Source organism: Bufo gargarizans, chromosome 2 (assembly GCF_014858855.1).
Source record: "Bufo gargarizans isolate SCDJY-AF-19 chromosome 2, ASM1485885v1, whole genome shotgun sequence".
Classification (NCBI taxonomy): Eukaryota; Metazoa; Chordata; class Amphibia; order Anura; family Bufonidae; genus Bufo; species Bufo gargarizans.
This window is the reverse complement of record NC_058081.1, coordinates 708,370,587-708,388,275: the sequence shown is the minus strand read 5'-3', so window position 1 is coordinate 708,388,275 and position 17,689 is coordinate 708,370,587. Positions and strand designations below refer to the sequence as shown.

Genomic DNA, 17,689 nt, shown 5'->3' with positions numbered 1-17,689 from the left:
CCGTGCAAAGCCGGCTCCTTCTGCTAGTACATTTATAAATATGTCTCTTACATATGTCTGCAAGGTTCAACAGCAAGCAGTTTTAGGCCCCCAGGTTGCTATGACGCCGTGCGCCCCCTGCTGCCGGCACAGTACAGTAATACACTGGTATAGATCGTACCAGTGTATTACTGTATTGCGGCGGCAGCAGGGGGCGCACGGCGTCATAGCAACCAGTGACGCCGTGCGCTCCTGCTCTCAGGAGGGATCCAGGCCGCGGTTCCACGGCCCGCACACGGCTGTGAACAACGGCCGTGTGCATGGGGCCTTCCTGTAATATTGTAGGCAGAAAGGATCCCTTTTCTCCCCGTCTTCTGCAGCAGATGGACTGTGTACACGAGCACGGTCTCCAAAACCAGAAGTTAGAGCGAAAGGGGGGGCCTAGTGCTGAGCGAATCGATCCGAATTTCAGGATAAATTCGATTCGCCACAAAGCCAAATGTCCTCGTGCTTCGTGGTAGCGAATAGATTTAACCTAAAATAGTGTAAATATACTATACTTACCTCCTCCATTTGCTCGCGACGGGCCAGCTGCCACCATCTTACTTGAAGATCTCAAGCGAAATCATACGTCACCACGGGCCATGCAAGATTTCGCACCAGATCTTCAAGCAAGATGGGGGCGGCCGGCCCATCGCGAGCAAATGGATCGAATAAGTATGATTTTTTTTTTTATGTTTTATTTTATACTCTATTTATATCAGATGGTGCAATCAGTGATGAACGCAGCATCTGAAGGGTACAATGACGGGGGGTCCCTGTCATTGCACCCACTACTTACGAAGAAATGAGCTTCGTGACTTTTTTTTGTAAAATTCGGTGAAGCAGTCGAATAACATTTTTGAATAATCCGCTCACCACTAGGTGAGGCTTAGTCTCCATTGACTCTAATGGAGGCCACAAATATGATTGGCTGTGATACAATTTGACAGCTAGAGGGGGTATGTAGGTACATTTAGCATCCATCCACGGAACGGAAGTATAGATGCGGACAGCGCACTGTGTACTGTCCGCATCTTTTGCAGCCCCATTAAAATGAATGGGTCCGCATCAGTTCTGCCAGATTACGGAACAGGTGCGGACACAAATATACAATGGTTTTTGCATTTTGCTTTTCCTGGTCATCCCCCTATATAAACCATCAATGCAGCAAAAAAAGAAAATAAAAGTGCAGAAATGCCTAATCACATGGTTAGTGACATACATTACCTGCCCCATCCCTCCAATACTGGCAGCAGCATTGTCCCCAGTTATGCACACACAGTGTTATGGGGGGGGGGGGGGACAATGGCTTGTTAGGACCAAGCATCCAGAAATTATGCCTTAACGGAGGCAAATCCCTGCCCCTGTTTATACGCATATGTTAACGTAATAAGAAACAGTGGCTTGTTCTGCACAAGCATCCAAAAATGATATGTTAACAGGGGAAGAATGCCTGTCCTTATTTATACATACACAGTTGTTAATTGTCAGAAAAACTGTGGTTTGTTCTGGACAAATGTGAATGTAGAAAGAATAGGGTAAAAATGGCATGTGGCCACAAAAGTAGTCGTAGCAGTAAAAGCTCGCATGGAACAGACAAGGTAGCAGATGTGTGTGCGGCTCTGTTGGAGTAGTAGTAGTAGTAGTAGTAGTAGTGGGGGCTGTGTAGTGGTAAAGATTGTGGCAGCAGGGGGTTACTAGCAGGGAGTAACAGAAGCATCACCCATATGGTATGCAACATAATGATAGGCAGACAGCGGAAGTGGCATGATCAGGCCGGTGATAATATAGTCAGCAATGGCAGATCTGTTCATCGGTCTCAGCTGTAGATGTGTGAAAATCCTCCCAAATCCAGGCCTCCTGGTGTCTGCTGCAGCGAACTGCGTACAGTGTATATACTGGTAATAAAGTAATTTGGCTATACTTTCATAAGGAGGAAAATATTCCCTCATTCTGCTTTGATAGCGATAGTCTAAAAGACTACCCCTTGTAAATAATACGCCTGTTAGTATGTAAACACTGGAGCATACAGCTTGCCATTCTGGCCAGCGTGCAAGAGGAGACAGTTCTTTCTGCTTCCTGGACATGGCCAGCACCATCTGCAAGCCAGTGTACTTTTCAAAAAGCATTGCATGACTAAATTCATCTCGATTGCCATGCAGGGAGCACGTGTTATTTGCACCTATCCACCATGGCCATGATTTTCCAGTTGGCAAGGAGACAGCCAGCAGGATGTTTGCTGCTTGATGTGCTTCAGCAAGAGATCAGTTGTGTGGCTACTCTCACCCGAGCCGATCTCTTAAACTGCATGGCAACACTTCCATTTACACATGTGATAGGAGGGAGAGGGTGGGAGTGACGCCCTGCCCTTCTGCTGATGACAGGAGGATGACCATGGAGGAAGAGGTGGAGGAGGATAAGTGCCTGGTGTGGGAACCAGGCCGACACAAACATGGATGTGTAAATAGGAGTTGGCGTTGTTGCTGGGCTGCTGTTTTGCAGCGGACAAAAAAAAAACAATGACCCAGTGGGCTGTGAAAGACATGTACTGTTCCTGCCTGTAACAGTTGTTCCAGGTGTCCACCATGGCATGCACAGTGAGAATTGCAAGGAGAAGCCCACGTTCTCCGCGACATGAGAGAATAAGGCAGTGGTTGCTTTTTGAGAGAGATAATGCTGGCTAGGAATCTTCTAGCGAGGCTCAGCACATGCCATCAGCTTCCTAATGACAGCAGAATCCCCTAAGAGGTACATCGGCGACTGCACGGCCAGCCACTTGGCTAGGTGGGAGTTAAGCCTGCATACCATCGGAATGCCGGGTGTGTAGAGTTGCTTCCTGGCCAAAAGTTTCCATTTGTTGCTTCTACTCTTTATTGCCGCCCCTGTGACCACCACAGTCCTCCTCTGATGTCACCTCCTCCCTCTCCTCAGCACCGCAATCTAGCTCTTAGGTCCTGTCCAACACATAGTCATTGTCATAGTTCTTACCCTCCTCGCCACTTTTATCAGACCGTAACTTGTCATCGTGGGGTCCTTCTCGATTCCCTGCTCTGTATTTTCCCTGAGTGCCACTGTCACTACCACTGCCCATACTGCCACCACTGACACAGTTATACATAGGTTCCTCCACCGACCCCTAAACCTCCTTCTCATGGCAGTCCCAACACTGACTGTTCTCACACAAGTCACCAATAGGGAGACTTTTTGTTTTGTTTAGTGTTGTGCCCAAAGAGTGGAGCATGAGAAAGGGATTCAGAAGATACCAAACAAAGGTTAACTGTGACATGTTCCTCCCCTCATGCCCTGCGTTGTGTTCCTGATCACTGGAGCATTTGTCAAAATAGACAAGGTTTTATGGCACTGAGGGCAAATATTGTCTATCTGTACTGTGAGCACAGGCCAAATATAGAAAGACATCTACCCAAGGTCACGGCCACACTGCAAACAGAAGGAGATGCAGGACCACACATCTACAGGAGACCAAATATTAAGCAGAGGTCAGACCAGGAGTCAAAACTGGGGTCAGACCATAAACCCAGACAGAAGAAAACAAAGCAGATAAAACCAAAAGCAAAAGACATGCAAGGACCCATGTAGGTGAAGACAGAGAGATAGATATGAGATACAGATGAAGCCGAGATGAACTTGATGGTTACGCGTTAAGTAAAGTATGGCAAGAAAAAGATGACTAACTTTTCAATGGATTTCAATTGGTGTTGTCAGGAGATAACCGAGATAACACTGTGCCATGTGTCATCAGAGTCAAGTTTACCTCGGCTACATCTGTAGATATGAGACAGAGAGAAAGAAATGGGATAGAAAGATATGAGGTAGGTAGAGAGATGGATAGATAGATAGATAGATAGATAGGAGATAGATAGATAGATAATAGATAGATAGATAGATAGATAGATAGATAGACAGATAGATAATAGATAGATAGATATATCAGGTGTCAGTATAGTTAGAGTCCATATCTTGTATTAACCATTTCTTTACCACCTCGTTGTGCTCTATTGTTATAGATCTAATGTGAGGAGCTTGGACCCTGGAATATCTTATGTTTCTGTTGTGGGGAAGAATATGACTATTTCAGCAGTAATGAAAGCTGCATCCTGTGCTGAGGCAGCGCGGGCCCCTGGGGCTCTGGGAGTGCACTTTACACTATAGGCTTCTAATGTCAGTGACTGTGGATCCACAACCAGGACATGTTAATGGATTATCTTAACCCGTTGTATCTCTGTACACATTCCAGACTGGTCAGCGATAACTGGGAGGAAACTGGTAAGAAACAGCTGGGACCTCAGTAATAAACTACAGGACATTAATGTCCTTAAAGGGGTTCTCCAGGAATTAAGAAAATAAAGATACAGAAATTTTACTTTCTTATAAATATATTCTTAAATACCTTCCATTATTTATAATGGTTCATTTTGTCTGGGGAACAATCATCAGGAGAAACAAAATGGCCGCCGTCCTATTAGTTCACACAAAACCTGTCCTGATCACACATGAGGACAAGTTACTTTACAACACTGAGGTAAAGAGCTGCCTCATCCTCCTCTCTGCTCTGCTTGTCAGGGGTTCTGATCCTGAATACAGATGATAAGAACTTTAGCTGAATCTCTGGAGAATTTAGTTCATGAGAAGACATGAAGTACAGAGCGGACGGACAGGACAGACTGGTAAATGAAATATATTTGTGAATATATTTATTATAAAATAATATTTAAGTATTTTCTTTTTTTTAATTCCTGGAGAACCCCTTTAAAGAGGATAAACTTTCTTCTGAGGAGGAGACTTACTTAGAAGGAATGTCCCCATAGTCAAATCTAAACGGGACCCCCTACTTTTGACGATGGGTAAAGCCAAATCGTTGATTGCCAACAGTCTCAAAGCATGGGCATGGCCTGGACTGTCCAAATGGAAATTTGGAGACTCTACAGTATAATCTGCACCTTTATAGATGACACCTGTATGAGGCAACCTTCCCAGCAAGACTTTCCTTGGCAGCGATCCCCAAGATGTGGTTGACTGTGTTTTGCACAACTACAACTCTCAGCCTGCACTGATAGCTGAAGATTAAAAGCCCTCTCCTTAGAGTGTCTTCACACAGTGCCAATTTTACTGCCTCAGATCTTGTCTTGATTTCTGGCTGTAATGACCAACCAAGATTTTCCCTGTTGACTTGATACCTTTATGTTGACCATGACACCATACAGAGGTATATAAGAGTTAGTAATGGGAGGTCACCTTAGACATCATACCCAGGTTTAGCCAAAACCAACTTTATGGAGTCAATAAAAGTCTATGACAAACCTGAATTATAATCTGCCACAGTAACTATAACTATGGTCTGACCTGACCTCTGACCAGTACTACCAGCATCAGTCTCTGCCTAAGGATCTGATACCTTTGTGTACTCATCATCATCCCCTATCAAGACCCTAACTGAGAAAGATCATGACTTCTAGTAGGACTAGAAGGATATTACTTCTCACCTCAGTTTAGCCAAGGTGGAGATACAGGAAAACTATATTCCAGCATGTAATAGGTTAACTCTGTGTTGTGAATGAGAAGTCTAAACTTCAAATTTACATCTATTATAGGAATATCTTCTGCAAAGTCCATTCATTTACCAAGTCCATCACTTCCATCCATGCTGATGTGAGCAGAATGCACCAGAGAAGCTGAGGACTTCTTATGTCCTCGGTTTATAGACTGACAGTGATGTTGTTAGCAATGTCCACGGCTCCTCCGTTGAGTTGCCTCGATGACTTATTCTGCATGACTTACAAGCCATAATAAGTACTTCTAATAACCATGGATGTCTACACTGGTAGGTTTCCAGCATGAAATAAAATTGATCAGAGAAGTAGCAACAATGTTACAATTCATCCATAGAATTGTTACAATGATCTTTTCGTGTCTGCCCCCGTAGGCTAGGACTCAATGGCGCCTGTCCAAAGACTGCAGCCTCGTAATTCGACATCGCTACGTAACAAAAGTGAATGTGGTCACCTTGCAATCTGCAAGTTGCCATGACCATGACCTACAAGGCGCCATAAATCCAAACCTGCTAAGTCGTTTTGTAGCCCTACCCTTAATGACCAAATATGACCAACCAGAAGGCTGGTGTCCATAGGAAAATCTTGGATTCACCCTTGCTTTTTATGGCAGCATTGTAGAAGCTGCATCATGCTATCGCATGTGGCACTGCTGCAGATCACAGGAGGAGGCGATAGGTGAAGTCAGAGTCAAATCCTTGTCCATCCAAATATTTTGCAAATGGTTTATTGTAGGGGGCAACTTTTAATATCTTCTTCTTTAAAGGGGTTTCACCATCTCAGACATTGGTGACATATTGCTAGAATATGCCATCAATGTCAGATAGGTACAGGTTCCACCTCTGGGATGCACCTGTATCTCTTGAGCGGGGTCCCCGAAGTGAAGAAGAGCACATTACGCATGCACAGCGCGCTCTCCATTCATTGCTATGGGAGTTCCTGAAAACAGTCAAACAAGTGCTCAGCAATTTTTGAAACTCCGATAGCGGTGAACGGATGGTGGCCACTCTTGCATGGTGCGCTCTGCTTAATTAAAGTGGTATTGCCATCTCAGGATTTGCCATCGATTTCAAATAGATGCGGCTCCCAACTCTGACCTGCTTCTATCTCTAGAAAGGGGCTTCTAAAGTGAAGGAGAACACATTGCATGTGCACGTCCACCTCTTCATTCACTGCTATGAGACTGCTGGAAATAGAGCTTAGCTATGCATTTTCGGAACTGCGAATGGACGGTGGCCACTCTTGCGTGGTGGACTCCCCTTCACTTCAAGGAGAGAAGAGACACTATATTCTGGCGACCTGCCATCAATGCCTGCTATGGGAATACCCCTTTAGAGACCAATAATGGCCATTTGGAAGGTTGGTTATTTTTGGGGCAAATGTTCTTCTTCATAGCTTTGAGTTGTACAGTATTACAGGATTAGAAAAACATGACTACTTTCCATCAAAACCACCGTTCCTGATCATAGGTTGTGTGTAGTATTACAGATCAACTCCATTCACTTAAATGGAGCTGAGATGCAACAAGAGAGACAACCCATGGTAAAGTGAGACACTGTTTCTGGAAGAAAGAAGACACTTTTTTTTGGTTCTTTGTATCTAGGTATGTGTTAGTAGGACCTGCTGACCATCTAATGTATATAGGAGCCTCCCTACTGCCTCCTGACTCCAATTGTCACATACTCATCTTTCACATCTCCCACCACTTCGAGGACAATAGTTTTACTAGGCCATTGAAGGACTGAATTTTCACCTTTGTTGTCCACCACTTATCAAGAAGAAAAAATAAACTTCAACTACCCCCTGAAGTTTAAGATTTGCCTCCTGGATTTGACCACAAGGATAGAGGGATCAAAAAAAAAAACATAAATGAACTTCCCTAAAAGAAATCCAAGAATAGTTTAAGTGATGGCCATCAAAGCCTAAACCAAGACAAAGAGAACAATTGAGATAGTTTACCATGAAGCTATATCATGTAAACCCAACCAGACAATTCATGATCTCTAGAATGAGTAAATCTGATAGGAGTATTTAGCTATGACATAGGGTATACAGTATATCATTGACCAGAGGAAAATTTTTCGGGGAATCAGTATGGTGGGAATTATCTTGACGATAGTTCCAGGAAAAAGAAATACTGATTGACTGGTAGAGCTGCTGGCCATGACCATATTAGCAAAGATCTGAGCTGTCAATACTCCACCCTACATAGAGCAGTTTGGCAAGAGAGAAAAGAAAGGGGAGAGGCGCTCATAGGGTGGTGGGTAGCGGTTGTGTTGTTCTGCGTAATGGTCGAAGTGTGCTCACCTTTTGGTGTTGTGCTGGTTGGAGCTCAACGTCCGTGAAGGTAGGTACACGTGGAGAAATAGGGGGGCGTTGGTTATTTTGGAAAGGTCGGTGCTGCCAATACCCGTTCGGTCCCTTAGGTGGAGTTGCCAGGGACTCCTAGGGACTGTGAAGGAAGAAGTTGCTGGTTTGTGTGCGATTGCACACAGTAGGGTATTTGTTTGGCGCACAAAAGGACGACCTCAGACAGTGGACTTTGGTGAAATAGCTGTTTTTATTGTTCAGTAGACAACGCGTTTCGGAGTTTATAACTCCTTTATCAAGTCTGGAGCGTCTGGTTAGTGCTGGGAACGCCGTTCCCAGCACTAACCAGACGCTCCAGACTTGATAAAGGAGTTATAAACTCCGAAACGCGTTGTCTACTGAACAATAAAAACAGCTATTTCACCAAAGTCCACTGTCTGAGGTCGTCCTTTTGTGCGCCAAACAAATACCCTACTGTGTGCAATCGCACACAAACCAGCCACCCTACATAGGGTATTGATCTATATTGTATTTGTACATTAACAGCTCAGGCTCTGTTCACATCTACTTATTTGTCAGAGGTGTATGTCAGGAGTATTCTCTGCAATGTTCCTCAGACAGATGTAAACAGAACCTTAACACATTGGAAACTAGCGTTTTAGTTTGAGCATTTGAGATCCGTCATAGGGTCTCAATATCGGAATAAAACGCTTCAGTTTTGTCCCCATTCATTGTCAATGGGGACAAAACTGAACAGAACGTTCCAAAATGCATTCCGTTCCGTTTGGTTGCGTTCCCATACCAGAGAGCAAACCGCAACATGTTGTAGTTTGCTTTAAGTCCTGGGATGCGGAGCAAGACGCATCCGGCATGACCCCCAATGCAAGTCAATGGGGATGGATCCGTTTTCTCTGCCACAATAGAAAACGGATCCGTCCTCCATTGACTTTCAGTAGAGTTCATGACGGATCCGTCTTGGCAATTTTCAAGATAATACAACCTGATCCGTTCATAACAGATGCAGATGGTTGTATTATCAGTAACGGAAGTGTTTTTGCTGAACCCTGCCGGATCCAGCAAAAACGCTGGTGTGAACGTAGCCTTAGCTGTGCCCAACGAGTCCTCAGCAAGATGTATCTGGCAGTGGCATTGGTTTGAAGTGTTTTAGCACAGCAGATATGCCTTATGAAAATGAGAATGTTTATGAACACTGTGCTCAATCCTCAGATTGAAAGATGGAGAATCTGAGGATTGAGCAATCAGATAAATGACTATGTAATATATGGAGCTAGATTTACAAGAATGGAAGCCATTCTAGCTCATAAACAGAGGTTCCCTACCATGTCCAGGTAGGACACAGAGTTGATGTGAACAGAGGAACATAAAACTACTGGAAGCATTTTGTTCTTGGGTCAGTTATGAACAATGGAAGATCCAGAAGTCAAGAATGGAGTTGAATTATAGTTGGCTGAGGTTCCTGGGAAAAAAATCAAGTCAAAGCTTCCATTCCACCTCTGGACCCTGGGCCCTAGGCCAGAGCCTACCTTCAGTTGGCCATGTACATGTTCTAAATAGAGAGAGGGGAGTAAGCCACTGCCAGAAACTATGATGGTGGCTTATCTCCCCAAGATCACAAGGATCAAGCAAGTGTAAATACAAATGCCTGAACCTACTGTTCCTCAACATCAATCATCATGGGAGTCAGGAAGACTGGTCCCATTAAAATTACCGGGGTTCAACCAACATATAACTCATGTTTAAGGCAAACTTAAGAGAGACACACAAACTCTTCTCCACCACCACCACATAGGTTTTTTTTAGAAAGTTAGGGGTCATACAGGTCTTCTCTCCTTAGTGTCAGTCCTTAGGTCAAAAGTACCTACTTAGGTTCTGTTATTCACATCTCATTTTTGGCATAAGAAGTATGAGGTAAAATGGTACTCAGTAGAGCATGAAGAAAGATCTTAAAGAGATGGCCACCCGCATTGACAATTCTATGAAAACAAGCAGAATCAGAATGGTCCAGTCTGAGGAACTGAACCCTAAAGAAGAAAGACAGAAGAAGTATTGATGACTTTGGACTTCTGCATTGGTGGGAAGCAATGATTAGATCAAACCAAACCTGCAAGAAGCTGTCAGAGGATCACCCTTTTTTGGAAAAGTTAGGGATTCTACAGGCCTTTTCTCCTTAGGTCAAAAATGGATACTTAGGTTCTGTTCACATTTCATTTTTGGCATTATAAGTATGATGTAGATTGGTACTCAGTAGAGCAAGGATGAAAGCAACTGAGAAGATCCTAATGGCATTAATATGAAAACAAACAGAATGCTCTTGGACTTTAGTGTTGAAGTCCATGCATCTGCACCTTACTAAGGATTTTTCATCTTTTGGGCCTAATTCTACAAAGTCATTAATGCTGAGTAAAGACGACGACCAGACAACAACCATGGAAGTTGAAAACTGGTGATCCAACATAAGAGACCAGAGACAGTTCAAGGGTTCCCGATGGGACATCCCCTCTGCAGACACACTGAAAACCAATAGTAGCCGAAATCCCAACCACTCAGCAGGGGACACTGTGGGTCCTTATGATTCCTGTAGGATCTTGTAGTATTATACGTGTCCATTTGAATGAATGGATCATCACGTAATACAAAGACCCTCTGATGCCTGAAGAGTGGGAGTCTTTGCAGTGGTTTTCCGCTCTGACTGAAGAAAGCTCCTTAACCAAACAAGCCTTAAGGAGTCGTGCACCACAGCAGAGGTGACATTGCTCAGTAATTGCTGATTGTGGCATCAGAAAGAATGAAATCAATTACCTAATTATTGCATTGTTATTTCTGCTCCTACTTCATGTATTAACCCTCTAATTATCCGCTGACATAAGTACAGGGCCTGCTGCTCCGCCATACAGTAAGCCGACAGAACAAAGCCGAGCTGCAAATGCCTCTGTTGTGGTGTAACTGCATTTACTCCCGTCTCATTCCACCGGCAAAGGAAATTCAATTTTTTCCCAGAATAGGAAATTGCATTTTGTGTTTCCCAGGCCTGCTGTGCAGAGAGCAGCATGTCAGGGCGTCTGCTGCGGCTGCCCTCCCTCTCCTCCCCATCCATGTCTATTCCATCAGGGCTCCTGCATTTTTTTTTTTTTCAAGAGATCTGCAGATTCAGCATTTCCTTCCGAGAAACATAGAGGGAAAGCAGGAGAGCCAAAAGGAAACGCGTGAGTCCATTAAGAGCCTGAATGATGGACACGATGGGATGGGAGCTGATAAACCCTGCTAATAGAGGATTGCGTGTGACTGGATGTGGAGCACAGCAACCAGTCAGAAACTACAACCCCCAACGTGACCTGACCGCTGGACGTGACCATAATACAATTGTATTATACACCAGATATAGAACACTACAACCCCCAACATGATCTGACCACTGGACATGGCCATAATACAATTGTATTATGTGCTATATAGAGAGCACTACAACCCCCAACATGACCTGACCACTGGACATGACCATAATACAATTGTATTATACGCTATATAAAGAGAACTACAACCCCCAACATGACCTGACCACTGGACATGACCATAATACTATTGTATTATACACTATATAAAGAGAACTACAACCCCCAACATGTCCTGACCGCTGGACATGACCATAATATAATTGTATTTTATGCTATATAAAGTGAACTACAACCCTCAACATGACCTGACCACTGGATATGAACATAATACTATTGTATTATACGCTATATAAAGAGAACTACAACCCCCAACATGACCTGACCGCTGGACATGACCATAATACAATTGTATTATACGCTATATAAAGAGAACTACAACCCCCAACATGACCTGACCAGTGGATATGATCATAATACAATTGTATACACTATATATATCTAGAGCACTACAACCCCCAACATGACCTGACCACTGGACATGAACATAATATAATTCTATTATACTCTCTACATATAGAATACTACAACCCCCAACATGACCGGCTACTGAACATGACCATAATACAATTCTATTGTACTCCATACACAGGAAACTACAACCCCCAATATGAGCTGACCACTGGACATGACCATAATACCACTATATTGCATGATTACTCTAATGAAAGTGCTGTTAGGTAGCTACTCCCATCATCTGTAATATCATCTTTGACATGAGCTGAAGCCGACAAACGCTGCTCCTGCGGTGGATCCCATTCCATCCACCTAAGTATATTCAGAACCTCCTGGTGGAGAACCATGAGCTGGGACCACCACCAGTACGAGGGGCCCGATAGACCATTTATAACTGGAAATCTTGGACACAGCGCTCAAATGAAATACTGAAGTCAGTGGAGAACAAGCATCAGATCAGGCATTTACCCAATGAGCAGTGCCAAGGGGGGTTCAGATGGTCTACTGGGCACCAGAGCTGCTGTGGAACTGGTCAAGGTTCCATGTAGACAAGCGAGAAGACCTGGAACTGCAACTGGTATCTTAAAGGTGAGGGTTGAGGAGCTCAGAATAGCATCAGGTATGCTCAGTGATTTTTATATGGGATGTCAGAGGACCATTTTAGGTGGAAGACCCCTTTAAACCTATACCGTAGGTAGAATCCTTCATCCTAAAGGTTAGAGGTCTCCCCTGAAATGAGCTGCATTTACAGGGTAAACTGCCGGTCCATGCCACATCTGACCTGCTTGTTTCATGGAGAAGTGGATTGCATCGACCTAAAACGTTTTTGCCAAAGTGAAACTGGATTTTGGCCAATTATCAGAAGATGCACAAAAACGCACGTGGTGAGAAAATCAAGCCGTGAGCCTCACAATAGGATGGGGTTCACTACTTTATACATACATCCAGAGGCCGAAAACCCCACAACTCTAACTCTGAAGTTTTGTTACAGTGTATCAGTTTGGGCAATCCTCTGTGAGGTTAGCACATCTCTCTACAATGTATCAGTCTGAAGTCCAGGCTGTTCATCTCACAGAGAACTATGGAGAACGCAGGCTCCTGTTTCAGGTTCTTTTATGAAGCCTCCAGGGGCAGGTACATACATGTAGTTGACATGAGGTTTTATTCTGGACTTTAGGGCTCGTTCACACAAAAGTTTTTTGCCTTCCGTATACGGTCCGTATACGGAACCATTCATTTCAATGGTTCTGGGGAAAAAACGGAATGTACTCCGTATGCATTCCGTTTCCGTATTTCCGTTCCAAGATAGAACATGTCCTATTATTGCCCGCAAATCACGTTCCGTGGCTCCATTCAAGTCAATGGGTCCGCAAAAAAAAACTGAACACATACGGAATGTACTCCATATGTCTTCCGTATCCGTTCCGTTTTTGCAGAACCATCTATTGAAAATGTTATGACCAGCCCAATTTTTTCTATGTAATTACTGTATACTGTATATGCCATACGGAAAAAACGGAACGGAAGAGCAGAATGGAACCGGAAACACTACTGAAACAAAAAAACTGAAAAACGTAGCAGAACAATTGGAGCAATGAATGAGGAGATCTCTGGATCCATGTGAGGTACAGGGCTGGTTGTAGCTTTTTTAGAAAGAGGTTGTCCTGTACTATGTAATGTCTGATCTTCATTATTTAACACCATCTTATAACCCCCCCCCCCCCCCTCTCCTAGCGAGTTCCCTGAAGGCACCTCGGTTACACTATAAGGTCACAGATGTTGGCCAATCACAGCAGTCACATTCCTCACAGGTACATACAAAATGTCAGGCAGGTCGCGGTATCATGTACCGCTCTGTATATTATTGTACCGTAATATTACAAGCCCCCACATGCCCCCGCAACCGCAACCCTCAGTCAGCAAAAATGAGGTCTCCAGATGGTCAGAGCCCTTGAACCAGGGGATAGAAATAAAACCATCTGGTCCTGCCTATTGCACAAGCCACCAACGCCCCACCCCCCCTTCGCCTGTATATCACAGCCTTATCTACTATATAACCATGTGCACCATCTGCCACTGCAGATCTCCAGCTGTTGAGATACTACAACTCCCAGCAGATCTCTGCCTGTTAGGATTAAAAGCAATCGCACTGTTTATTATTTAGACTGAATATTGTTACATTCATAGCCAACTGTGTTGATTTAAAGGGGAACAGTACCCGGTACATATTTTCTACCACGTCACGTGGAATTCCCCTTTAAATGGAGAGTTGACTTGGGCTCACCAAGAAGGATGTCACTCACCTGCCATAAGGCATATTAGCATCGCCACCCAGTAGTCCATGTTTTATCCTGGACCTTCTGGAGCCACCAGAAGTCTTCCGCCCCTCCAGTTGCTTTTTAAGACGTTGTTGTCTCTTTATTCTTCTCAATGTCCTTCTCTCCGTTGTCTTGCTACATTTCAAGCCTCCTCCAGTTTTCCTTATACTTTATGAGTCACCCTCCCGTCGCCCCTTCTTTCTTACGTCTCTTCGTCTTGTTGCTTTTCACTTCTTGGTCTCCTCCGATGCCCCCCCACCCCACCCCACCCCAACACCAACACCCTCTCTTATTCCTCTTCTAGAAGATGACACTTGATCCCCCCCAAGCTGATCATTCCAAGGGGACTAATTTTAGATGAAGATGGAGGCAGGCGGCCCTCCCACCCTTGCCTGCCCTGCTCAGATGATGCCTCCACCATGCACGTCGTCTTGGAGCGAGGGGTAGTTTCTGTAACCTCTGGCTGTTTCCCTGAAGACGGGTGAATATCTGGAGAAGACAGAAAGAAAACACGTGAATTCTTAGACATATCATTGAGGGGGGGGGGGGGGGGACATGAGCAGCTGCTACTCAGACGACATTGATATCTGACCTTCTGTCTGGAGAAGCCAAGTGACTATTCTCAGAACTGACCATGACTTTCAGCTGAGAATGCTGCTGAAACGACCAGGGAATTGCTTAAGTAGCAATTACCTAATCCACCCGAATCCCTTTAATTTAGTTTTTACTGATCCTAATTTATGAAATGTTCTGGATTATCAAAAAGTTATATAAAAAATATATAGTTAACCTCTCTTTCTTATACTTCTATGGGAGTCACAAGAACAGCAAGTAAGTGTGCATGCTGGGAGTTGTAGTTTGACAGCAGCTGGAGCGCTGAAGATTGCTGATCCCTGTTCCACGCCATTGGATGTTGGATTGAGGCACCCAAGGAAGGCAGTGTAGCTGTGTTAGCATAGAAATCCATTCGAGATGGATTTTTCTGCGTCTGTCGCGTCGCAGTTGCAGCATGTCGCATTGCGACACCATAGACTATCATTATAAAAATTGTCGCGCGACACATGTTGCAGTGTAGTTGTGCCCTATGTGTCGCGCGACTTATTGTCGTCGTGTAGACCTAGCCTAAGTGTCCACCATCCAGACGCAGGTGGCCCCTTCATTACTCACCCCGGTGGTCTCTGCCCGGAACATTTCTAGGTGATTAGCAGAAGGAAATTTGGTGTCACGGCGCCCATTATGTGTCCTCTCATTGATAGTTATTTTTCGGAATAAAGTATCCCCATGTTTATTGTTATCCTGGACAACCCCTTACATTTTTTTTTAGGATTGGTGGGGATGCCCACCAGTCATCAATTAATGGCATAGCCTTTATAAAGGGGGGCAAGTACCTCTTTACCAAGTCAGGACTGAGAATTGCATTGGTGACATCATCGCTCCTGCACAGTGATGTCACTTGTTATGATCTGATGATGAAAGTCATGTGGTTTGCATCAACAGGTGATCCGTGGTGGGCAGGGGCCCAGATTTCGCACTGGAGCCCAGGAGCCTCAAGTTACTCCTTGTGCATCTGCAGTCCTGTTCCTTTAGGCATTATTTCCATGGCCCGGCTGCCCGGGTCCTGCCTGGCGCTGCCGCCCTGTAATCTGCTGTCGTGTAGAGTGTTTTCCTCAGTCCGCCCCCCTCCTTTGAGCTTTGCACACCAGGTCTGCCGCTCTCACGATTTATAATTTTACTAAGTGAAGGATTTCCTCGCTGCCGGGTGCTGCCGTGCCTCCAGCTTCACCTTCGCGTCGGTTTGTAAAAATTTTTTCAAGTGTGTCAATATCTGGATTTTTCTGCTTTTGTTTAACTGGTCCTCTGTCTACAAACTGGGCACAGTGGGCAACCTTTGATGTCCTAAGGGTCTGCAATGGAGACCATGAATGACCTCCCAATGTGTCAGTCACGAGGGTTATCACAAATTCCTCCCTACAGTGGACAGTTGTGACCAATGAGCAGAACCATTATGAGCCACATGACACAACTGTCTACAGAGGAAGAGTCTTTTTACCAAGGCCTGACCAGTTCTCCAAGTCAACAACACTAGCATCCTTTAGGTTATAGAGGTCCTCCTCTTTTTTACATGAATCCACTGAACATAAGGCCACGTGGAGACCACCAGCAATCAGCTGTAGTCTGTTGGGTAATCAGTAGCGACTGTTCAATTCTCCTACAGCACCCCCGCAGGTGAAAGAAAGTATTACACAGTTCTCACTAAAATCAATGGTCCTAAGGTCCTCTCTCCTCTAAATCGCCAAATGAGGGCCCCCCTCCTTTACATCCTAATACAAATGGATTTTCTAACCAGATGCCCCCTGGTTCACAAAGGGACCAGTAAATAAGGGTGAGGTAGACACTGTATTGGGGACCTGAAGATCTATATCTTGAAACTCCTGCAACATGTCCACCAGCGCTGTCCCACCATCTCACAACATTCATAGGACTGCTGTCCTCTCATGGGATAGGAGGGTACGGGGTCCCAGATGCTTGAAAGTTTGAGAACCCTTCATAATATTCTATAGTTCTGCATACATTTTACATAAAACTACATCAGATTTTTACACAAATCCTAAAAGTAGATAAAGATAACCAAATCAAACAAATAAGTCAAACATATTAGAACTGGTCATTTATTTATGGAGAAAAATGATCCAATACCATATGTCTGCGAGTGGTAAAAGTATGTGGCCCTTTAGGATAAAGTCAGGTGTTTTCAAGCAATGGGATGACAATCAGATGTCAGTGGGCGACCTGTTTTATTTTAAGAAACAGGATCTACTAAAGTCTGATCTTCATAATAGAGATTTGTGGAAGTGTAAATCATGACATGAACATTAAAGGAGATTTTTGAGAACCTCAGAAGAAGAGTTGTTGATGCTCATCAGCCTGGAAAAGGTTACAAAACCATCTCTAAAGAGTTTGGCCTCCTGCAATCATCAGTCATACAAATTGTATGCAAAAGGAGGAAATACAAGACCATTATTACCCTCCCCAGAAGTGGTCATATTCTGTGAGGTCACTAAATAACCCAAGGTAACCTCTAAGCAACTAAAGGCCTTGCTCACGTTAGCTAATGTTAATTGTCCATGAGTCCACCGTCAGGAGGCCACTGAACAACAATGGTGTGCATGGCAGGATTGAAAGGAGAAAGACCCTGCTTCCCAAAAAGAACATTGATGCCCTTCTGAAGATTGCTTAAGATCACTTGGACAAGCCAGAAGGCTATTGGAATAATGTTTTACGGACGGATTAGACCAAAATAGAACTTTTTGGTTTAAATGAGAAATGTTTTTGGAGAAAGTAAAAACCCTGCATTCCAGCATAAAAAAAACGTATCCCATCTTTCAAACATGGTTAGGGTGGTATCATGGTTTTTGGTCAGGAAAGCTATCATCGATAGAATAACGAACTCTGAATTATACCAGCAAAGTCTAAAGGGAAATGTTAGGACATCTGTCCATGATGTGAACCTCAGGAGAACATGGGTCAAGCAGAAAGACAAAGACCC

The 17,689-nt window shown here is 44.2% G+C and overlaps 1 protein-coding gene across 1 annotated transcript in view; it reads right to left on the bottom strand.

Annotated features, from left to right (window-relative positions):
- The window catches only part of SCN1B (sodium voltage-gated channel beta subunit 1), a 35,697-nt gene extending 21,292 nt beyond the window's left edge, over window positions 1-14,405 (bottom strand). Inside the window, exon 1 of the mRNA XM_044278647.1 lies at window positions 14,128-14,405. Coding sequence (XP_044134582.1) covers window positions 14,128-14,167 — 40 coding nt within the window. The 5' untranslated portion in view covers window positions 14,168-14,405. The remainder of the gene's footprint in view (window positions 1-14,127) is intronic.
- Between the last annotated feature and the right edge of the window lie 3,284 nt (window positions 14,406-17,689).